Source organism: Telmatherina bonti (assembly GCF_933228915.1).
Source record: "Telmatherina bonti genome assembly, chromosome: 22".
NCBI lineage: Eukaryota > Metazoa > Chordata > Actinopteri > Atheriniformes > Telmatherinidae > Telmatherina > Telmatherina bonti.
The window spans coordinates 26,907,783-26,932,915 of record NC_136631.1 but is presented as its reverse complement, the minus strand read 5'-3'; the positions used below and the strand labels follow the sequence as shown (position 1 = coordinate 26,932,915).

The 25,133-nt window shown below is 48.5% G+C and overlaps 1 protein-coding gene across 1 annotated transcript in view; it reads right to left on the bottom strand.

Moving 5' to 3' along the window:
- akap6 (A kinase (PRKA) anchor protein 6) overlaps positions 1-25,133 on the bottom strand; it is a gene marked incomplete at its 5' end in the record, with an annotated part of 238,431 nt that overhangs the window by 196,168 nt on the left and 17,130 nt on the right. Inside the window, 7 exons of the mRNA XM_079261663.1 lie at positions 1,894-2,124; positions 2,619-2,738; positions 2,810-2,950; positions 3,025-3,321; positions 7,214-7,786; positions 10,484-10,625; positions 10,813-10,922. Coding sequence (XP_079117789.1) covers positions 1,894-2,124; positions 2,619-2,738; positions 2,810-2,950; positions 3,025-3,321; positions 7,214-7,786; positions 10,484-10,625; positions 10,813-10,922 — 1,614 coding nt within the window. The remainder of the gene's footprint in view (positions 1-1,893; positions 2,125-2,618; positions 2,739-2,809; positions 2,951-3,024; positions 3,322-7,213; positions 7,787-10,483; positions 10,626-10,812; positions 10,923-25,133) is intronic.

Below are 25,133 nucleotides of genomic sequence, written 5' to 3'. Positions count from 1 at the left end.
ATGATGTCTGCTGATTCAGGGAGGTGTACAGTATGGGTTCTGCTGGATCTGTCTTCAGCATTTGGCACCATTGACCACCAAATCATAACTGACAGGCTGCAGGACCTGATTGGGATGTCTGGTCCAGTGTTACAGTGGTTTACCTCATTCCTAGTGGGTAGAAGCTTTCGTGTTTCTACCAACCACATACTGTCTAAGCCGGGTAGATTGTTGTGTGGGGTGCCTCAGGGCTCCGTGTTGGGACCGCTTCTGTTCTTATTGTCCATCCTTCCTCTTGATCAGATTATCCAGCAGTGTAAGGATGTTTCCTGTCATTTGTTTGATGATGACCTCCAGTTGTACTGTTCATTTAAAGCTTCTGAAACCCACCAGTTGAGCACCTTACTTAACTGTCTTTCAAAGGTAAAACAGTGGTTAAGTGATAACAGTCTTCAGCTGAGACACTTACTCCATTTTACTGATTTACTGAAATCCCCAACATAAAGCAACATCTAGTCAACCTGAGCTCTTCAGCCAAGCCTAAGCTGAGAAACCTAGGGGTAATATTTGATTAATCCATGTCATTAGACCACCATTCAAGACAGTTGGTTAAAAATAGCTTTTTTTCAACTACATAATATTGCAAAGCTGAGACCAATGAAGTCTAAGCAAGTACTCAAAATGATTATACACGTATTTGTGTCCTCACAATGAGACTATTGCAACAGCTTATTTACACGTCTAAACACAAAAGCACTGGCTCGTCTTCAGATGGTGCAGAACTCAGCATCGAGGCTTCTGACTGGAACCAGCAGGAGAGCCCACATCAGACCCGTGTTAAAGTCTCTTCACTGGCTTCCTGTTGAATATCGTATTCGTTTTAAAATCCTGGTACTTGCTTTCCGAGCCCTGCATGGACAGGGCCCTAGTTACACTGAGGACTTAGTTAAGTACTACAGTCCGGCTCAAAGTCTGAGGTCGACCGGGAACACCTGATGATGGTCCCACCAACCCGTTTTAAAACCCGGAGAGACCGTTCTATTAAAGCTGCCGCTCCTCGTCTCTGGAATGAGCTTCCCCAGGATCTGCACTCTCTGGATTCAGTAGATGCTTTTAAAAACCTCTTAAAAACATATTTGTTCAGACATTTTAGCTCCAAAAAGACTCTGTGACACTGCTGTGTACTTTTGTTTGTTTGTTTTATCCACATGTTGCAGTTTTTCTATGTTTTTATTGTTGTGAAGCACTTTGTGACCTTATGTCTATGAAAAGCACTATATAAATAAAGTTTATCTTATCTTATCTTATCTATAATACTACGCAGGGCAGTGTGATGAGGGGATGTTGGCCATCATCAGCTACAAGGACATCTCCTCAGTCAGAGACCCAGACAGCGCAGATAACACAGGTGTTATGCCTGCAGGGGATCTGGGATGTTACAGCAGCTAAGTTAAATATTGCAGCAGGAATCAAAGATGTTTAGAAGGAAAATGTGGGGGCAATAAATGTGTACAAGTGAAATAAGACAATAAAAATATAAAAAAATTCAGCAAAGCTTCTTTATAGTGCTAATTAAAGGAGCAGCCACGAGGAGAAGCAATCCCGGAGCTGTTGACATTTTACCATATTCCATATGATAGATATGACTGATTAGTTCACCATGCAGCCTCATCAATAATCTAACTGCCAATCAAATGTGACCTTTAGACGTTGGGTGATGAATTAAGAGGGCTACAGGACAATCCGTTAGCAGCCCTCCAAAGCTTGGCAGCTGTGTTGAAGGGATAAAGGTTCTGCTGCCGAGGCCATTCTGCTTCTTATTAAACCACATGGATTCATCAGCATCTGCTGCAGACAGCCAGAGAAAAGCTGCTTGACTGCCCACTGAGGGAGGTTTGGGCTTTCATGTCTTACCTCCAGCTTCCTCCAAATGTCAGGGTCTTTGTCCTGACTCTGGATGTCCTGCAGCAGCTGTTGCACCAGAGAGGCACACCCCCCGCCATCCACCATCATCTGTAGGCATCGGTCCGCAGAGCTCCACCCATCGTCATCCTCAGATTGCAGGTCGCTGAAGGGGCCGGACTCGATGCTCTCATCCAGTGAGGGGGCGATATCACTGGAGGAGGTAGGACTAAGACGAGGACGCTGAAAGAAGACGTACAAGTCGTCAAAGGGTTTATTTTTTACATTTTTCTCATTATTTTATGCATTTCAGGCAGAGAATTATAAAGGACTAGTAATTCAGGATTCCCATTCAGCACAATGTAAAATGAGCTGTTCAGCTACAAAGAAAACAGAAAAAAATCAGAATCTATAAAAACAATACAACAATAGGCTCCAGCTATACAAAGTATAACTTGGACCTTAAATATCAAAAACGCACGTTTTGTCTCTTTTCTTATAAAAACACATTATCCAGAAGTGTGAGGAAAAAAAGAGCCGTTTCAAAGATATTGACATTGATAGTGACACTTTTTATTTATTCACTTATTTAATTTATTCTATATTTTCCTTGTTTATAAATATAAAATCAACATATTTTATTTCATGAAATAAATTTTTGGCATTATTTATATCTGTGTCTTGCACCCAAATTTGTCTGCCAAACCTGATGTAAAGAATGAGAATAAGGTTCTTACCTGCAGAAGAGATGGAACATCCTCCCCTACACTGCTCATGTTTTCCCACTCTGCGTTGAGCTCCATCAGGTCCCAGTCATCCACATCCTGCAGAGCCGCCTGGATCGAGTCTTCGTGCATCTGCAGAGAAGTGTTTGACATTACAGGCTGACCATCAGCAGGACGAACAGGGAACTCAGATCTCTACTGACCAGTGGGATGGACTGGGTCAAACTCTCAAGTTTCTTAGCAAGTGCTTCAGTCTTGTGGAGCTGATCAGGGAGAGCCAGGAACTCCTCAGACCCATACCAGTGCTCCCTGTCTGGACTGTCCTTGGAGGACACATGTCCTTCCTGTCAGAAAAGACAAGATGAGATGTAATGATACGACTTGTGTTTGTGTCATGTCCTGATGGACCATCTCTCACCTTGTGTCCGTGGTGCTTGACGATCCAAAACACCATCTTTCTGGGATCCGAATCTTCACTGGATACCTCCAGGTCTGAGGAGAAGAGCTGCTTCCTTGTTGGAGAGGGCAAAGAGGCGTCCGAGGACCCGTCACTGTGTCCATGTGTTTCCTCTGGCAGAGGAAGGGGAGGACTGCCGGTGGATCTGGACTCAGCTGGGCTCTGGTGATCAAGAATTGGCCTCTGGATGCCCCCCTTTGGACATCTTATGTGTGTGGGTCTCATGTGGCGTCTCTGGTGGTCGTTCCCATTCGTAACCTGTTCATGTGCCAGAGTTTTAATCAGAGGTTAGGTTTTTCTGTTGTTCTGGTTTATGGGACAGACAAGAAGGGGACGATGACAGAACGTGGTCTGGTCCCCTTGTGGTTAACCCTAACCCCGGCAGGTAACCTTAACCCTGACAGGTAACCCTAACCGCGACAGGTAACCCTAACCCTGATAGGTAACCCTAACCGCGACAGCTAACCCTAACCCTAACCCTGACAGCTAACCCTAACCCCGACAGCTAACCCTAACCCCGACAGGTAACCCTAACCCTGACAGCTTACCCTAACCCCGACAGGTAACCTTAACCCCGACAGCTAGCCCTAATCCTGACAGGTAACCCTAACCGTGACAGCTAACCCTAACCCTGACAGCGAACCCTAACCCCGACAGCTAACCCTAATCCTGACAGGTAACCCTAACCCTGACAGGTAACCCTAACCCCGACAGCTAACCCTAACCCCGACAGCTAACCCTAACCCTGACAGGTAACCCTAACCCCGACAGCTAACCCTGAGCCCGATGGCTCACCCACAATACCTGAAACCATGCCCCTAACACATCCAGACACAACCATGACACAAACACAGGGTAAAAAGGAGGAGTTTCCCCAGCAGACAGAACAACACTACCCATTCCAAGGTTCCTGAGGAGCAGAGACATGGACCAGACACTACAGAGATGCTATCAACGTGGACCAGCACAACTCAGATCATCCTCCAGAACTCTCCTGAGCAAATTCTTGAGCAGCAGTCCTTTTCAGGACTCTCGACCTCATCTGTTCTACTGCTGACGCCGGGGATTGAACTCTCGCCACCTCTTGCTGCTGCCTGCTGCTGCTGCCTGCTGGAGTGGGACCCCTCCACCACAAGCACCTTTCTTCAGCCCCACTGCCAGGACCGGGGATTGAACCCACGCCACCCCGGGCTGCTGGGCTGAACCACTGCAGCAGACTGGGACCACATTCACACACATCCAGACCACCTTTGGTCTAAAATCCACTTAATAACTAACTCAAATCTCTCCACACTCCAAACACAGGGAACAAATCAGACCCCCTGACAGACACACACAGAGGAACATGATTCCAAGAACTGCTGGCTACCTTGCGGTGTTCACAAAAGCAGTCCAACATGGGTAACGTATTGCAGCCTACAGTAAGGCGACCAGAGTTTATGGTCTTAATGCAGCTCAATCTCTTATGAGCATCCAAGCTCAAACATGCACACAGCCCATCTTACACCACACACGTTCTTTAGAATCCCACTTTTTAACCAAGAAAACAATTGGACTCCTTCAAATTGCCACCATAGGACTCTCCAGTCCGCTGAGCTACTTAGAGCTCAGTCCGAAGATACAACGGGACCTAGGCATAGTTTAATAACTTCCTCATACAATCTTTTTCCTTTTTTAAATCACTTAACGCTAACTGTAAACGAAGACCTTGGACTAATTTTCCACCATCTGACCGAACAAGGTACGCAACACGATCCAACACTTGCTCTGCTATTATTCACTGTTCTCAGACCCTGAGAAATCTCCACAGCTCCTAAAGCAAGGAGAATTCTTCACTAGAGGAACGTTTTACACAAAGACCCGGACCTATCAACATAGGTTCCCTTCTTAACGGATCTTTATTAAATCAATGATCTTTTTTACTTTAATCGACCTTTAAAATGTTCCAGGCTCAGTAAGCTAAAAATATATCTATCACCAAAATCACCAAAACAATTGGACACTGAACCTGCCTGTGCCTGATCAGCACAGAGCGTATGGTGATAAAAGGCCGAAACGCTCTGCTCGAGTCAGAAGGTACACCACTGATGAGAGGTTCAGAAATTCTGGTTTAGAAACTAGTTACGCAATAATAAGATGGTACCTGAAAATACCCTTTTACTATTGCAGCAAAACTGTCAAACTACACTGAACAAAAGACAGGGTAGCCAGGAGGAGAAGCACTCTGCTTACACCAACTTTTCTCAACCAAACTTCTGGAGTTACTTTGGTTTCTTCTGACTTGCCGGCCTCCACACGGGGCCAAACAGTGGTCACACCACTGCAACTCAACATCCAGACACAGAACAGGACCAGTAGACTTAACCACACACACAGGAACCAGGTTAGACCAGAACTGATCCAAGAGGCACAGCCTCCCATGCACTGCACACACACACATTTCTAATTGTGAAGTCCCACTCACAACAAACCAACAAACCCCCCTCCCTCTCTGCCTTTCATTTCAGCCTCTTTCTCATTTATTATCTCTCTTCCTCAGTTTTTCCCCTCTCTCCCTTTCTCAATTGTCTCTCCCTCATCTACTCCTCTCCCTTCAAATCTCTCCTCTTGTGTTAATCTTCAAACTCACCTTGACTGCCTACACCTCCCTGAATTCTCCAAATCTCACTCTAATTCACCAACTCTGTTCATCACACCCTCTCTCTTCCTTTAACCCTACCTGTTTGATTTCCTTTCTTTGCCTCTCATCCATTCTTCTCTCCATCCTTCTTTTTCCTTCCCTCTCAACCTCTTCTTCATTTTCCTCCTTTTTTTTCCTCTCCTTTCTTTCTCTCTCCCCTCACCTTTTTACATCCCCTCCTTCTTCTTCCACCTCTTTCACTCTCCCTCTCACCTCACTGTACCATTCTCCTACTTCTTCCTCTCCTTCCCTTTTCCCCCCTTGCTTCTGACCCTGTCCCCGGTCCTGACCATGACCAATTCCACCTGATACCCTACCCTGGACCAACACCTCCCCCTCACTCCTCCCTAACCCCCCTCTGGTTATTTACACTAACCCTAACCACTTCAACCCTGATGCCTAAACCTAACCAACACCCCCCTCCCCCTAAACCACAAATCCCCTTAAACTTAAACCAGACTCTAACACTTTCCAGATCACAAAGTATGGAAGAACTTAGCCTCACACACAGTGAAAAGACTAGTACTGATCCAAGAGGCCCAGCCTCCCATGCACTTTCAACACCCCCCCCCCCCCCCCCCCCCCCCCCACCACCACCACCACCACCACCACCCCCACCCGACACACACACACACACAGACAAAAGAGTAGAGCAGAACGGATCCAAGAGGCCCAGCCGCCCATGCACCTCTCACACACACCTCTGACCCATCCCAAACACCCCACCCCCGCCCCCCCAACCCCATCTGAACATATAAATCCAGAGACGTAACACCCGGACTGCACCTCCGGATACACCCAACACCCTACCAACACAACCCAATGGCGAAGTGTAATAGTGGGACGCCCTGCCACACTTTAAACATACAAACACACATAGCGGCCATGGGTCCCGGTCGTCGAGGCACATTGGGATCGCAAGCGAGCATGCATACCTCATCATAACTGGCACACAGTATCCTCCGGGGTCGTATCCGCTAAGACTTCACCGGATGACGATCTATGAAGCATGTTAGAGAGTTAACTCTCACTCAACCTAACCCCGATGGCTCACCCTAACCCCGACGGCTCACCCTAACCCCGACAGCTCACCCTAGCCCCAACAGCTAACCCTAACCCGGATGGCTCACCCTAGCCCCGACAGCTAACCTTAACCCGGATGGCTCACCCTAGCCCCGACAGCTAACCTTAACCCCGATGGCTCTCCCTAACCCTGACAGCAAACCCTAACCCCGATGGCTCTCCCTAACCCCGACAGCTAACCCTAACCCCGATGGCTCTCCCTAACCCCGACAGCTAACCCTAACCCTGATGGCTCTCCCTAACCCCGACAGTTAACCCTAACCCCGATGGCTCACCCTAACCCTGGTGGCTACAGCACAAGAAGAAGGAGCTGGAAAACATCAGCAATTTATGTCCTTCATTAAGTCTTTAATGGTACTCAGTAGAATAAACAGGAAGAAGACAAACCTGCAGGCTCTCGTAGGACTGTGAGACCTTTCCAGGATAAACCAAGTCCAGTTCCAGGCAGAACTTGGAGCGGTCTGGAGGATCCACTAGAGAAGGGGTGCTTCGACTCAGCTCAGCTTGAAATGCCTTTCCACAGCCCGCCCTCGACGACATGGCCGCCCTCTTGGGGAGTGACGGCTGGGTGGGTGACGTGGCACTGCTGTGGCTTGGACCCTGCAGAGGACGCTTCCAGCTGTCACCCTGGTTGGACGTCCTGCACTGCATTGTGGGTAACACAGGCAGGGACTGCTTGTGGTCTGTTGGTTGGATCAGTACTGAGAGTTCAGGTGAGGTGTGGTGGTCCTCTTTGCTCTCCTCCAACACAGGATCCAGGTTTTGGTTTGGGGTGTTTTTGGTCTCTTGGGACAGGTCTTCGCTTGTAGTCTCTGGTCCTGGGACCTCAAGCTCGTCACTGGGACTGTAGTCACTCAGCTCAAACGCAGTGATGCCGCAGTCCAGAGATAAGTAGTCCTGACTGCAGCGGATAGTCAGCTGACCACAGTCGTCCACCTCGGTTAGAGCATCCAGGCGGGTCTGCAGAAGAAGAAATGTGGTTTCAGTTGGAACCTCAACTACAAAATGCACAGCAGTATTTAACAGCTCTGCTTTCTTAATCCCAAATAAATAAATCAAATTAAATCAAAGTCAAATCAAAGATACTTTATTCATCCCCGAGGGGAAATTCAGAGTTCAAGCCAGCTTGTCCAAGGTCAGACATACAGACATGTAACATTCATGACAAAAGAACAATATAGAACCGAGGCTAAGCTTAGGCCAAGCTCAAATAACAAATAATTCAGCAGTTTATCATCTTTGTATCATCTCTGAGTGTTGTAAACTGTTTTTTGGAGCATGTAACAAGGAGCAGTGGTTATTCTGATGCCTGCACAGCAGGTGATCTTTGCCTGGTTTCATGTTCATGTGTTGAAGTTTCCCTTTCAGAGAACAAAACCGCTTCATCACAGACCTCCTGATCACAGTCCAGCATGCAACCTCATCCACAAGATGTCTGCAGACAGCAGTGATGCTAACATGTAGCTGCTATGAAGACAGGACTCCATTGGGACAATTCATTGTTGCCGTGTGACTTGGGTGCAGTTTTCAGGCTGACCACCAGAGGGCACAGCTGCTTGTGAGATAAAAAATGTTCAATAATTGTTTTTAATAGTTTTGTCTTGAGCGTCAGGGATGGTGGCATTTTCCCTCTTGTGTTGTTTCTTAAGTATGCATCCATGAGACAGCTGGGTGTCTTACAGTGGGAAAAGAAAAGGTTCTAAATAAGTTTTAATGGTCTTATGACAAGAGATAATATTGTAAACTTTTTTTTCCTTGATTATCACTGTTAGCACCAAAGTTGTATGTAAGCTAAGCCACGTTTATTCAACAGACTTGAACATCTATTATTTTGGTTGTTTCTACCTCTTCATATGGGTGAAAAGGGTCCTATGTTAAATTTGTTTGAGGAAACTCATTTCAGCCGCCTGTATACGAGATCTGGTTCTTTCAGTCACGACCCACAGCTCATGACCATAGGTGAGGGTAGGAACGTAGATTGACTGGTAAATTGAGAGCTTCGCCTTCTGGCTCAGCTCCTTCTTCACCACAACAGACCAGCACAGAGTCCGCATTACTGCAGACGCCGCAGCGATCCGTCTGTCGATCTCACGCTCCATCCTTCCCTGACTCGTGAACAAGACCCCGAGATATTTAAACTCCTCCACTTGAGGCAGGACCTGACTCCCGACCCGGAGAGGGCAATCCTTCCTATTCCGGCTGAGGATCATGGTCTCAGATTTGGAGGTGCTGATTCTCATCCCAGCCGCTTCACACTCGGCTGCGAATTGCTCAAGTGAGAGCTGGAGATCATGACCAGATGAAGCCAACAGGACCACGTCATCTGCAAAAAGCAGAGACCCAATCCTGAGGCCACCAAGTCGGATCCCCTCAACACCTCGGCTGCACCTAGAAATTCTGTCCATATAAGTTATGAACAGAATCGGTGATAAAGGGCAGCCTTGGTGGAGTCCAGCCCTCACTGGAAACGAATCTGACTTACTACCGGCAATGTGGACCAAGCTCTGACACCTGTCGTACAGGGACCGGACAGCTCGTACAAGGGGGTCTGGTACCCCATACTCTCAGAGTACCCCCCACAGGAGCCCCTGGGGGACACGGTCAAACGCCTTCTCCAGGTCCACAAAGCACATGTAGATTGGTTGGGCAAACTACCACAGACCACTATGTGTCAAGGGGTGGCGGCGAGGAAGGTGAAGGTGTGGACCCAAACGCAGAGATGAGGGAACAGGGATGTGGATTTATTTTAACCAAGGCTCTCCGGAGACTACAACAAACAAACTAACACAACAAAATGATCCAGCGACCAAGAACTAAAACTGAGGGGTATAAATACACTGGGGAACCAAACAAGAAACAGGTGTATGGAATGAACTGAAACAAGACCAGGTGAACTCAATGAACAGGAAATCAATAAAGCTAAACAACATACAAGAGAACCAAACAGGAAAAACTACAAAATAAAACAGGAAACCTGAACTAAGGAAAAACATAAACCCCCACATCATGACACTATGAGGATGAAAAGCACTGGCAAAAATGTTCCCTTGCCTGGAGGTGGGTCACCGGTGCCCCCCTCTGGGGCCAGTACTAGGGCTGGGCCACGAATGAGAGCCACTGGTGGCCAGGCCTTTGCCCGAGTGGCCTGGTCAGGCTCAGTCCAAAAGGGTTGCATTGGTCCGACCGCCCATGGACTCACCACTTGCAAGTAGGGCCTATATGGGTCGGGTGCAATGTGAGCTGGGAGCGGCAAAAGGCAGGAACCCTGGTGGTTAGATTCTTGGCTGCAGAAACTGGCTCTAGGGACGTGGAAGAATCCAGCTTCAGATTATGAGCAGATCCACTTGATCATATTCTGATCATTAATGTTGCTCTTGCTAAACTTCTCTGTCAGTCCTGGAACAAACCATCTCCACCAGTTTGCAGATCAGCTGCAGTTTTATGACAAAACGGGACACTTGAATCAGCACCACATCAGATTTTCAACATTGTCTTTGACTCAATCGTTATTAAAAACTCTCCTCGTGTTGGTTGCTGCCAGATTTCTATCACGTCAAAACGATGAACTTCAGACACTAAGTCATCTTAAAATCTGTCCAAAACCTCCAGGAGAGTGTATGTGTGCATTTTTGTGTGTGTGTGTGTGTTATAGCGTACCTGGTGCTGGTCTTGGCTGAAGGCCTGCAGGATGTCAGTCTGGCGGGTGTAGTTCCCGTTAGAGTCCTGCAGACCCTGTAGCAGACGCTCCTTCAGGACCAGAACTGACACTCTCAGCTGGTGCCAGAGCAGCTGGACTGTCCTGAACCACAGGGAATACATGTGATCTTATCTGAACATGTTACCAGTCCTGACATCTGACTGATCTGATTCAGGTCTGCAGCTGACTGGTACATGGGAAGCCCTGGTTGAATGCTTTTCTTTTGTTTTAGTTGTCAAGCCTTGATTTAAAAACAAATAGCACCTTTCACATTTTAGTAGAGACTGACCTTATGTCAACAATGACATTAACAGAGTAGGACAGGAGTTTCAGGGAGAACTCCGTCTCCAACAAGGCATGAATCTGCTCCACATGGTCCGAGATGTCCTCACAGATGTCCTAAACACACAAAACAATGAAAAATGCTGTTAGTGGCTGCTAGCTGATAGGTCACACAGCTACACATGTGATCTGTACAAACAAGAAAACCACCTCCAGCAGGAGAAGAGCAGAACTGGTCTGATGTCTGATGTCATGTCTCCATTTTTAAACATGAGTCAGCTTCATGTGGGACCATTTTAAGGTTTACAGAAACATGAAGAACTACTCCTGCCTGTCTGGAGACTCAGCTTCATTCTATCACTGAACTAAATGCAGAGAAACTGTTCGGTTTACAGACACATTGACTAATTCTGATCAACTCATGCTGAACACCACACACACACACACACACACACACACACACACAACAAAGTCCTGCTTTACTGTTCCTGTTGCTGTAAACAGAGTGAACGCTGGTTCTCCTGTCAGAAAGGCTTACGTCTGTAGGAACCTGTACAGATGTCACTGCTTTGTATGAAGATTTGCTGGGAAAGAGGTGGACACTTTCTTCAACTGCAAAGCTTCAGGATGTCCATGCTCTTCTATCAGAGACTGATCAACAGGACAGCAAAGAAGCCAGAAGAGGGGATGACTCGTGGTGAGTTACATTCCCGGTTCGTCCACTTGGGACATCTGGACAGTTGGCCGTTGAATTAAAGGTAAATGCAACCAGGAGTCCTGCGTCAGTGAACAGTGAAGCTCTGTGAGATAATACATGAACATCCATTCTGGACCTCCTGCAGTAGAAACTCTTTCCAGTGGTGCTGGAGAGGAAATGTGCATTTTCCAGCATGATGTCACTCCAGAAAGATCATCACGCTGAAACTTTGGACCAGTTACCTGGAAACCCCTGAATGTTGGAGGAAATTGTGAAAAACAGAAACCCATACACAGGTTCGCTTTGGAGGCAGAACATTTAAAACTTTACTTTCTCCATAAATGCACATTTTATCTGAATGTAGCCAAACATTCAGAAATATTCCTTAAAACGCCTTGACGTTTGGGTAATACTTGTGAAACATGTGTAGGATCCGCATCAGCTTTCATGCTAGCTAGGCACATGCTACTCTGTAGTTTTATTTTATTTGAACTGTTCAGCACCTTCCAGTGATTTCCCTCTGATAGCTGGGTTAATGGCCATTAGTGCATGAGGGAGGAAAGTTTAGCAAAGTGTTTGTATCACTGTGCAGACAGAAAGTAGCACAGTCTAAAATTAGATGACCTTTGGAGAGCAGGTGACCTGGCTCTGAACCATACCTACATCCATCTCCGGCTGCCGAGTCATGTTGCTCCATGGTGACCAACACAACACCTCCCGTCTGGAGTAAAGCAACACCCAGCATGTGAGAATGTAGGTGCCAGCTCGGCTCATAGTTTGACTCATGGTTTGACCTGCTGAGCGCCGTTCCAAAGTACATTTGTCACTACACTACAGTACAGGGAGCGGCCAGCCTAAACCGGATGCCCAATCGGGTCATACAGCGTATTCTTACACACAGTACACGCAATGTTCATAGGCACAGAGTTGGGCTGAAAGCAGCAGGCATTTATCCATTCTTTGGCTCTGAATGAACTCATTCTGGACAGTTGACAGAAAAATTTGGCCTCCATTTTGCTGCTGTTTGTGTGTTTGGCAGATTTAGATGCCAAACAAAGCAGAAGTCGTGAAGTGGTTTTCTCAGCTTTGGAACGCTGCTGGACATCAACAATCAGCTATCAAAGCCATGTTTTAAGGTTGGAAAGTTTCAAATGCATCCAACTCTTGTTTACTTGGCAGAAGTACTGAAGAATGCGTTAGCGCTAATCATGTTAGCAGGACGTTCATGTGTAAATATGCTGTTATTTTCTGACTATAATGAAGAGAAAGGCTTCAAATTGTGACATTTAGAAAACTTTGTGACAAGCGTTGCACCATTTCTGCAGGAGTAGTCTTCTGATTGGCCAGCATTGGAGCTGGAACTTAGATCATTTCTGCTTTGGTTCCTAGCTGGCTTTTAGTCATGTTTCTGGATGTAGAGGGAAAACTCCTTTCTAGTAACATCTTCTGTGATCTGGAGAATCCATCGTTTCAGACTTTATGAGCATGCTGAATTGAACAATGATGATCCAACAGAGAATTCTCGACAAGGATCTTCTCTACTCAGATAAACTAAAGTAAAACATGTAACACACGACGGAAGCCTTCTAATACAGAAGCAACATCACAGCTAAAGGCTCACTTGTGAAGAGCATCTGCAGAGGAATGCATGTTACAAGATGCAAAACAGAAGAATTTCTCTACAAAACATGGACGTACATCATTTCTTAGCATTAGCATGCTGGTTCTGTTAGCATGTTATCTGTGTTTGACACTGGTGCCATTTTAAATTTAAATATCTGATAAAAAAAAAATGTATGTTGTGTATATTTCTTATCAAATCAAATCAAAGATACTTTATTCATCACCGAGGGGAAATTCAGAGTTCAAGCCAGCTCGTCCAAGGTCAGACATACAAACATGTAACATTCATGAAAAAGAGCAAAACAGAACCGAGCTAAGCTCAGGCCATGCAGCTATTATACCAGCGCTGCCTTTCAATAGATAAGAACAGAGATACAATAGGATCATAGGGGGTCGAGGGCAAAAAAAGTCATGTAACTCTGGGCCGCGCCAGGAAGACGCTTTCCGAAAATACAGAGAAAAAAAAACTCATACACTGAAGCACAAACCAAAACAAGACACAAAAAGTCCAGGAAGGCGGTGAGTCATGTGGGAGGGGACTGGGGGTAGATGAGGAGGGGGACAGAGCATCTATGAACATGTCTTCTTTTGTTCACAGGGGGGGGGTTGCGCCGGCCCAAGGCCGCTGAGAAGCCGAATCCAGATATGATTGTGGTTTGGGTTCCAGGCGAGGAAAACTATTTGCCCTCGGCCTCGGGGTCCATAGCTGATCTCAGGCAGGCAGCTCCAGACAGCCGAATGGGGGGGGGGGGGGGGGGGGGGGGGTGTCAATTTCCACCGATTCTAGCAGACATCTTCTCCATGTTGTTATCAATTTTGCGGACCAGCTCCGGGACCTCAGCCAAATGACCAGTGTGGGCCAGACTGGTATCCTGCTTACGGTTGAGTCCGGTCAACGCAAGAGTCTGTGCACTGCTAGCCCGGCACACACCGTTGCAGAATTCTGGGAGCCTGCCAGTTGTTGCCAGAATGTCAACAGCAGAATCACGATAACCAATAATCCAAAGATGTAAACATCCTCCACGTCCTCAGAGGACAGAACTGCCAGACACCTCGGTCTCTACCTGGTCCATGAGTCATGCAGAAGCTGGCTCTAGGGACGTGGAACGTCACCTCTCTGATGGGGAAGGAGCCTGAGTTCGTGTGTGAGGTTGAGCAGTTCCGACTAGATATAGTTGGACTCACCTCGACGCATGGCTTGGGCTCTGGAACCAGTACCCTCGAGAAGGGCTGGACCTTCTTCCACTCTGGAGTTGCTCATGGTGAGAGGCGCCGAGCAGGTGTGGGCATTCTCATCAGCCCCCAGCTTGGTATCTGCACGTTGGAGTTTACCCCAGTGGATGAAAGGGTAGTTTCCCTCCGCCTTCGGGTGGGGGGACACGTTCTGACTATTGTCTGTGCTTTTGCACCGAACAGCAGTTCAGAGTACCCACCCTTTCTGGAGTCCTTGAAGGGAGTGCTGAAGGGTGCCCCTTCTGGGGACTCCATTGTTCTGCTGGGGGACTTCAATGCTCACGTGGGCAATGACAGTGAGACCTGGAGGGGAGTGATTGGGAGGTATGGTCCCCCCCCCTCTGAACCCGAATGGTGTTTTGTTATTGGACTTCTTTGCTCGTCATGGATTGTCCATAACGAACACCATGTTCCAACATAAGAGTGTCCATATGAACACCTGGCATCAGGATTCCCTGGGCCGCAGTTCGATGATCGATTTTGTAGTCATATCGTTGGACCTGCGGCCACATGCCTTGGACATTCGGGTGAAGAGGGGGGCGGAGCTGTCAACTGATCACCACCTGGTGGTCAGTTGGCTCAGATGGTGGGTGAGGAAGCCGGTCAGATCTGGCAGGCCCAAACGTGTTGTGAGGGTCTGCTGGGAACGTCTGGCTGAGTCCCCTGTCAGAGCGAGCTTCAACTCCCACCTTTAGCAGAGCTTCAACCATGTCCCGAGTGAGGCGGGGGACATTGAGTCCGAGTTGGCTGTGTTCCGTGCCTCTATTGCTGAGGCAGCCAGCCGGAGCTGTGGCTGTAAGGTCGTTGGTGCCGTCATGGTGGTAATCCCAGGACTCGTTGGTGGACACCAGCAGTGAGGGATGCCGTCAAGCTGAAGAAGGAGTCCTATCGGACCTTCTTGGCCTGTGGGACTCTGGAGGCAGCTGATGGGTACCGACAGGCTAAGCGGCAAGCTGGTTCGGCTGTCACCAAGGCAAAAACTCGGGCATGGGAGGAGTTCGGCCAGGCCATGGAGAGAGACTTCCGGACAGCTTCGAGGAGATTCTGGTCCACCATCCGGCAGCTCAGGAGGGGGAAGCAGTGCTCCATCAACACTGTGTACAGTGGGGGTGGGGAGCTGCTGACCTCAACTCAGGACGTTGTGGAAGGAAGGAATACTTCAAAGACCTCCTCAATCCTACCAACATGTCTTCCGATGAGGAAGCAGAGCTGGGGGACTCAGGGGTGGACTCTCCTGTCTCTGGGGCTGAAGTCGCTGAGGTGGTTAAAAAGCTCCTTGGTGGCAAGGCCCCGGGGGTGGATGAGATCCGCCCGGAGTTCCTTAAGGCTCTGGATGCTGTGGGGCTGTCCTGGCTGATACACCTCTGCAGCATCGCGTGGACATCGGGGACAGTGCCTCTGGACTGGCAGACTGGGGTGGTGGTCACCCCTTTTAAGAAGGGGAACCGGAGGGTGTGTTCCAATTACAGGGGAATCACACTCCTCAGCCTCCCTGGTAAGGTCTATTCAGGGGTCCTGGAGAGGAGGGTCTGCCGGATAGTCGAATCTCAGATTGAGGAGGAGCAGTGTGGTTTTCGTCCTGGTCACGGAACAGTGGACCAGCTCTATACCCTCTTTGGGGTCCTGGAGGGGGCATGGGAGTTTGCCCAACCAGTCTACATGTGCTTTGTGGACCTGGAGAAGGCGTTCGAACATGTCCCCCAGGGGCTCCTGTGGGGGTACTCCAGGAGTATGGGGTACCGGACCCCCTTGTGCGAGCTGTCCGGTCCCTGTACGACAGGTGTCAGAGCTTGGTCCATATTACCGGTAGTAAGTCGGATTCATTTCCGGTGAGGGTTGGACTCCACCAAGGCTGCCCTTTATCACCAATTCTGTTCATAACTTATATGGACAGAATTTCTAGGTGCAGCTGAGGTGTTGAGGGGATCCGACTTGGTGGCCTCAGGATTGGGCCTCTGCTTTTTGCAGATGACTTGGTCCTGTTGGCTTCATCTGGTCGTGATCTCCAGCTCTCACTTGAGCAATTCGCAGCCGAGTGTGAAGCGGCTGGGATGAGAATCAGCACCTGCAAATCTGAGACCATGATCCTCAGCCGGAATAGGGAGGATTGTCCTCTCCGGGTCGGGAGTCAGGTCCTGCCTCAAGTGGAGGAGTTTAAATATCTCAGTGTCTGGTTCACGAGTGAGGGAAGGATGGAGTGTGAGATCAACATACGGACCAGTGCGGCATCTGCAGTAATGCAGACTCCGTGCTGGTCTGCCGTGGTGAAGAAGCAGCTGAGCCAGAAGGCGAATGTCTCGATTTACCAGTCGATCTACATTCCTACCCTCACCTATGGTCATGAGCTGTGGGTCGTGACCAAAAGAACAAGATCTCGTATACAGGCGGCTGAAATGAGTTTCCTCTGCAGGGTGGCCGGGCTCTCCCTTAGAGATAGGGTGAGGAGCTCGGTCATCCAGGAGGAGATCAGAGTAGAGCCGCTGCTCCTCCGCATCGAGAGGAACCAGTTGAGGTGGCTCGGGTATCTGGTCAGGATGCCTCCTGGACCTCCCCGGTGAGGCGTTCCAGGCACGTCCCTCTGGGAGGAGACCCCGGGGAAGGCCCAGGACACGTCGGAGGGATTATATCTCTCGGCTGGCCTGCGAACTCCTCGGGATCCCCCCGCAGAGTTGGCAAATGTGGCTGGGGAGAGGGAAGGGCTTCCTTCCCTAATTAGGGATAATTAGGGATAGACTAATGTTCCAGTCTTTGGTTGCGGCAGTCAAAAAAGTTATATAATATTCCTGACGAAAGATGACGCAAATTGATAAGGCACTGGGGTACGTCTATTTAAAAGGCGCACTAGCTAGCTAGTTATCTGTCTGAAGAGGACAGTGACGCGCAGTTGCTATGAAACATCAACAAAGCATTTCATCATTTTCATACCAAAAGATCACCAGAAAAAGTCAAGACTAGATGACAATTAGTAATATTAACATTACAGTGTCAACTTTGGCCGACAATGATAGTAAAAACCAGCAGCCAACATCTCTGGGTATGGAGCAGCCACTGCCTTCTCCACCCTCCCACCCATGTCTGGTTGGAGGCTGCCTTGAGCCAGACCACTTTTAAGATGGAAAGAAGGACAGGGATGGCTTGTTGTTGCTTATAATGGATAGAAGTGCTCAGTTTGTTCTAATGTCCCCTCCCCCAACAGAGGGTTCATATTGATCCGGCGTTTGATTAGAGAATCGTTGCAAAAAATGCTAAAAAGTTAAAAGGACATTCTGCCGCCTTGGCTGCTTGGATTGGCTACGGATGGAGCTTCTGCCATGATGGGAAAATAAAAGGGGCTGCTACACTGATGCAAGAAAGAATTAACAATGACCTGGTGGTGATACCTGCAATGGACTGGCGAGCTGTCCAGGGTTAGGGTTAACCCTAACCCTGGACCCGCCCTCCCGGTCCACCTGGTTAAGGTTAACCCTAACCCTACCCCTAACCGGAGAAAACCAGAGAAAACCAGAGAAAATCGAGTAAAACCAGATAAAACCGGAGAAAACCATATAAAACCAGATAAAACCGAAGAAAACCAGAGAAAAATGGAGAAAACGGAGAAAACCAGATAAAACCAGAGAAAATCAGAAAAAACCAAAGAAAACCGGAGAAAACCAGAGAAAACCAGAAAAAAAAACGGAGAATTAACTGAATAAAATATGTACACACACACACACACACAACACACACACAGAGCACACACAGAACACACACACACACACACACACACACACACACAGAACACAGAGCACACACACACACAGAACACACACACACACACAGAGCACACACACACACACACAGAGCATACACACACACACACACACAGAGCACACACACACACACAACACACACACACCCAGACAGCCTGTCGGGCTGAATCTACACCATCTGACCCGTTAGAAGATCTGTCGTCCGAACTGACGAGACTTCACCGTTTCTGGAAACATGTTCTCACTTCCACCAGTCAGAAACCGAGCAGAACCACCTGGACCACCTGGACAACCTTGACCACCTGGACGAAAGGGACCACGTGAACCAAAGGGACCACCTGAACCACCTGGACCACCTGGGCCACCTGGAACAAAGGGACCACCTGAACCACCTGGACCACAGGACCACAGGGACCACCTTGACCACCTGGTCCACCTGAACCATCTGGACCACCTGGACCAAAGGGACCACCTGGACCACCTGGACCAAAGGGACCACCTGAACCACCTGGACCACCCGGACCAAAGGGACCACCTGGACCACCTGAACAACCTGAACCACCTGGACTCCACCCTCCCGCTCCGCCCTCCTTAGAGGACCGTGATCATTAATCCTTTCATGAAGTTTCAGCTTCAATCTTCCTGCAGGCTGAAGAAAACCTGATCCGGACCGCCGGACCGGCCACAGCGGGTCGGAACCAGCTTCTTCCCATGTTGATCAAAGACTGGTGAAAGTTTCAGGACTGTGCTGGAAGCTTGTTCGTCTCCATCGTCTCATCATCTCGGCTCCCTGTGTGCATCACAGTGTTGCATTAAATACACTTTCTCTTCATTTATGAGCAATTCAGACTGAATAATTTAACAACAAACACCGCGGAGGTTTTATTCACTCCAGTCACGTAGAGTCAAGACATGACCTGCCAATCACAGAGTCCAGCAGGGTTTCTAATTGCCTGAAATCAATCTGAAACGAGGAGACTTGAGCTTCAGCTCCAATCACAGCTCACCCTCATCACCGCCAACATCAAGCGCTTCAGATCGGCCACGTCCAAACGGCTCGCGACAGCCCGGCCTCGTCCACACCCATTCCACCGAATAACCTTCAACTGCTCCACTCCAGCCCTTCAACGCCGTGAGTTTTACCTTGGAGATCAAATGTTCCCTCCTCCCTGCAGTATTTAAATTAAGCTGCTTCAAAGACGAGCAGACATGCTGCTGTGAAACAGAAAGGTAGTTTCTGCAAAAACACTCCAAACTTTGGATTTTCCTCCACGGCCGCATGTCTGTGGCACTCCCGTCTCTTCCTTCCGCAGGACGTCGCCACAAAGTGAACAGAACCATAGAAACATCCTGGACTAGGGCTGGGCGATATGACCTTTTAGTAATATCCCGATATTTTTATGGCATGTCACGATATACGATATATATCTCGATATTTACCTTAGCCTTGAATTAATGCTTTGGTGCATACAATCACATCAGTAAGATGATTTTGTGTCTCCATTAGAACATAATTGCTCATACTGCATTAAGATATTCTGACTTTAAACATTCATGCCAAAAGGATGAAATTGTAACAAAGCAAACTGATCAAAACCGTATTTATTGAACAGTTAAAGCAGTGACAGAAACATGTCATCAAACAAAACAAAGTGACTTTGCATGATGTAATAAATGCAACGTATGAAATTAGGTGCTCTAGGGGGGACTTTTCAAATGATGAACTATTATAAGGCTTTGCTTTATGGAGACGTTTTTGAGTTGTCGTGTATTTTTTTTAATCGCAGAGTTTAGCGTAGAAATCAGTCTTATAATACAGGCAGAATGTCCTCGTATCGTCTCCTATAAACGGCTTCAGCCAGTTTTTAATTCAGGATTTGATTCCCACTCCTTTCTGTACTTTCTAGAGACATGACGAGCTAGATAAATATGCTTGTGTCACACACACAGTGGATGAGGCGAGTAAGTGACAGAGGCTGTGAATGTAATCAAATATAATTAATTATCTTTGCGTGACGTGAAAAATTTTGTCATTTACGTCCCACTCTGTAATCCAGAGCGGGATCGGTGGCGGATTTGGCTGTTCATTGTGACTGTAGGTGGAGTCGTGCAGGTGTCCTCTCTGCTCCTCTGACTGGCTGCAGCTGCAGCCGGAGCGACTGAGTGCTTTAGGACGGGGAGAGACTCTCGTTCTGACAATAACTTTACAATATGCGCTTTAAAGTCAGTCGCCAAAACACCAGAAAACTCCTGTAAAAGTCGCTAGATTTGTCGCTAGTCGCTTTTCACAAAAAAAGTCGCCAGATTTAGTGAGTAAGTCACCCAAGTTGGCAACAGTGGCTACACGCTGCCTCTCATGACGCTGCACGTAGCTCACGTTATGTACGTAACTAGGTGCGCTTGCTTTAAATCTCTGTGCAAAGCGGTGCAGAGTCGAGGAGGAGGGAGGAAACCCCGCCCACAGCTAAAAACACCTGCGTGACGACAGGATACTCGAATATGACGAATATAGACATTTTCTATATTCGCACAGGGGACTAGCCACGATATCTCGAGTATATTCGATACATCGCCCAGCCCTACCTGGACGGATCTGAAAATGTCCCATGATGCATGAAATTCTTCTTCTTTGTCATGATGGGATGTTTGTCTCTGGAGTTCTGGTCTCCGGTTTTATTTTGTAGTTTTCTTCCCAGTCTGTCTCTTCCTGTTCATCAGCTCACCTGGTTTGGGTTGAGTTCACTTGTTCCTTGTTGCTCCCGCTGTGTATCCGTAGCCCTTGGTTTATCCTCTCTGGTCTGGTTCATTGGCTTTGCTTCTTGCACTTCTGTTATGTCTTCGGCCTTCTTACATTCACTTTATTTTTTGAGGATTAAATCTTGGTCTCGCATGTGGTCTGCCTTGTGCTGCTGTCCATTTGGGTCCCACACCTCCTCAAACCGTGACAGAACAGAGTTTATTTGACCTAACCAGCCAATGGCATGTCAGCATGTGGTTATGCAGACATGCTGAAGAGGAAGCTGAGCGTCAGGATGGGGAAGAAAGGAGATTCAAGAAGCCAGGGTGAATATTTCCTGGGATTTACACCCACAACCATCTCCAGGGCTTCTAGAGAAGGTCTGAAGAAGAGAAATAATCCAGGAGCAGCAGCTGTCTGGACCAGGATGCAGCAGAAGACCACACCGGGAACGTTTCCAACACTTTGACGAGAAGGAACTCCTAACAAAGCTTTTTTATTTACACATTACCAGGATTACTTTACACTTTTTTCATTTAATTTTTCTTTTGAAGGAAAGCTGCATTTCCAAACGTCTGCCTGCACATCAAAGCTGTCACTCACCTCTCCACGCCGTTGGGTTCACTTCCTGAAGATCATCGGAGGAAGAAAATCTGAATCTTTTAGTCCAAAAAGTTAAGAAACAAACCAGGTTAGTAAAATGTGACGGAGCTGCTGCTGCCATGTGGAAATAATGAGCGACTGACAGTCTGATGGTGTGTGTGACCTGCTTCTGCTTGGAAGGCTTGACAACAGTTGGGAAGGTTTATTTTAGGACTCATCAACCCCCTCAGCACACACACGGAGCTTGGGTGTCATTCCTTCCTCTTGCAGCCAGACATCAGCCAGTCTCAGGCGGAGGCCACGTGGGTCACCACCCAGCAGGGAACTTTCTGTTGGTTCGGCTGTGAAATGAAGCTACTTTCCTCACTTCACTCGTCTGGTTCTCTCCATGATTTCATTTGAATTAAATTCAATGTTTTTCCAACTCGAACCTAAATCTTTCTCACTTATTAAAATGATATTATATTAAAATTAACGTGTTACATGGATGACTTATAAATGAAAAAAAAATGTGTTAAACCTAAAATGTTTTTGTAGTAGGCTGTAAACATGTTTATTTCTGCTGTAAACGTGTTTATTTCTGCTGTAAACATCTTTATTCCTGCTTTAAACATGTTTATTTCTGCTTTAAACATGTTTATTTCTGCTGTAAACGTCTTTATTCCTGCTTTAAACATGTTTATTTCTGCTGTAAATGTGTTTATTTCTGCTGTAAACGTGTTTATTCCTGCTGTAAACATGTTTATTTCTGCTGTAAACATGTTTATTTCTGCTGTAAAGTTGGTCTTTTTAACATGGGAGTCTATGAGGATTTGCTCTGTTTTGCAGCCCCTAGTGGATGAAGGGGGGACTGCAGGCTCTGGCTCTTCCTCGTTGGCTTCAGTTATAACTGCTGGAGGATTCTGCTTGGTCCTCACTCAGCTTTAAGCTTCAGTCAAAGCAGGAGGTGATCTTTTGCTAAAGCCACAACACAATCTGCTTTCCTGTCACATTAACATCATGAAGAGTTTGGATGACGTTAAAAATACTGAAAAATGTTGTGGACTGTCAGATAACTGCTGAGAACTTAAAATGACACAATCTTTTAGCCTGTTCAGTTCAGGGACCTTTCAAACTTAAATGTTTTGACACATTTTCAGAATTTTGCTTTCATTTACAGACAGATGATTTCATAAATTCTCGCCAGCATTAGTTTACAATTATATGAAAAATATAAGAGGAATATGATCTAAAGTCATATTTAATGATTTACTAGCAATTAATAAGTATTTTAAAAGTATATTTGTTAATACTCATGAATGAATATTGGAAGCAGTTTATAGTTATGAATGAGTTCATGAAGCAAACTTGGCCTCCTTGTGTCTGTCCTCACACCAGGAGGAGTCCTGGTATTTCTGCAGCAGAACATCATGGAACGGCAACAGGCTGCAGAGCAACTTTACTGCTGCTTTAGGCCAAAAAAAGCTTTCTGGCTTCCAGTTAAAGACAAACTGCGGTCGTTTAACAAACATTATGCAAACATTTATGATTCAACCCATTTTCACAAGACTGGCTGGATTTCATGGGATGAATTTGAAAAGAAGAACAAGAAGACGGAGGAGAGCTGTTAGAAAGATAAACGAGACATCGTCACAGCATGGTGTGTGTGTGTGTGTGTGTGTGTGTTGGGGGCGGGGCCGCTGAATTAACGCCCAGCCGTTGCCATCAGATCAGAGCTGCAGACTAACAGTTGATGATGCAGACGGCCTGCTTCACTGATCACATGGGAGTGTCTGAACAACATAACCCCCCCCTCACTGCCGACCGGGACATTCTCCATGCAGCTGTTACACACCGCCTGCAGCGAGCCTGGAATACCAACACACACACACACACACACAGAACCAGCAGTTGCATCACTATGATCATGTCCTACAGCGGCGCCATGGCAAGGTCAGCAGAGAAAATGGCCGGCAGGCAAACGCATCCTGAAGACGACGGAGAGACGGCGGAAGAAAGAAATAAAGAAAGTAAAGAGCAGAGAGGACACGATGAAGGAGGAGAGACATCACCAGAGGCATGGATACGGTCTCAGGCGAGTCGTCTGTCCACCAGCCCGGTCTGTCCATCTGTCCACGAGTCGGGTCTGTCCGTCCGTCCACGAGTCGGGTCTGTCCGTCTGTCCACGAGTCGGGTCTGTCCGTCTGTCCACGAGTCGGGTCTGTCCATCTGTCCACAAGCCCGGTCTGTCCATCTGTCCACGAGCCCGGTCTGTCCACGAGTCGGGTCTGTCCATCTGTCCACGAGTCGGGTCTGTCCGTCCGTCCACGAGTCGGGTCTGTCCATCTGTCCACGAGCCCGGTCTGTCCACGAGTCGGGTCTGTCCATCTGTCCACGAGCCCGGTCTGTCCACGAGTCGGGTCTGTCCGTCTGTCCACGAGTCGGGTCTGTCCATCTGTCCACGAGCCCGGTCTGTCCATCTGTCCACGAGCCCGGTCTGTCCACGAGTCGGGTCTGTCCATCTGTCCACGAGTCGGGTCTGTCCGTCCGTCCACGAGCCCGGTCTGTCCACGAGTCGGGTCTGTCCATCTGTCCACGAGCCCGGTCTGTCCACGAGTCGGATCTGTCCACGAGTCGGGTCTGTCCGTCTGTCCACGAGCCCGGTCTGTCCATCTGTCCACGAGCCCGGTCTGTCCACGAGTCGGGTCTGTCCATCTGTCCACGAGTCGGGTCTGTCCGTCCGTCCACGAGCCCGGTCTGTCCATCTGTCCACGAGCTGGGTCTGTCCATCCATCCATGAGCCCGGTCCACCCATCTGTCCACGAGCCGGGTCTGTCCGTCCGTCCACGAGTCGGGTCTGTCCGTCCGTCCACGAGTCGGGTCTGTCCGTCTGTCCACGAGTCGGGTCTGTCCATCTGTCCACAAGCCCGGTCTGTCCATCTGTCCACGAGCCCGGTCTGTCCACGAGTCGGGTCTGTCCATCTGTCCACGAGTCGGGTCTGTCCATCTGTCCACGAGCCCGGTCTGTCCATCTGTCCACGAGCCCGGTCTGTCCACGAGTCGGGTCTGTCCATCTGTCCACGAGTCGGGTCTGTCCGTCTGTCCACGAGTCGGGTCTGTCCATCTGTCCACGAGCCCGGTCTGTCCATCTGTCCACGAGCCCGGTCTGTCCACGAGTCGGGTCTGTCCATCTGTCCACGAGTCGGGTCTGTCCGTCCGTCCACGAGCCCGGTCTGTCCACGAGTCGGGTCTGTCCATCTGTCCACGAGCCCGGTCTGTCCACGAGTCGGATCTGTCCACGAGTCGGGTCTGTCCGTCTGTCCACGAGTCGGGTCTGTCCATCTGTCCACGAGCCCGGTCTGTCCATCTGTCCACGAGCCCGGTCTGTCCATCTGTCCACGAGTCGGGTCTGTCCGTCCGTCCACGAGCCCGGTCTGTCCATCTGTCCACGAGCCCGATCTGTCCACGAGCCGGGTCTGTCCATCTGTCCACCAGCCCGGTCCATCCATCCGTCCACGAGCCCGGTGCATCCACCAGCCCGGTCCGTCCATCCGTCCACGAGCTGGGTCTGTCCATCTGTCCACCAGCCCGGTCCGTCCATCCGTCCACGAGCCCGGTGCATCCACCAGCCCGGTCCGTCCATCCGTCCACGAGCCGGGTCTGTCCATCTGTCCACCAGCCCGGTCCGTCCATCCGTCCACCAGCCC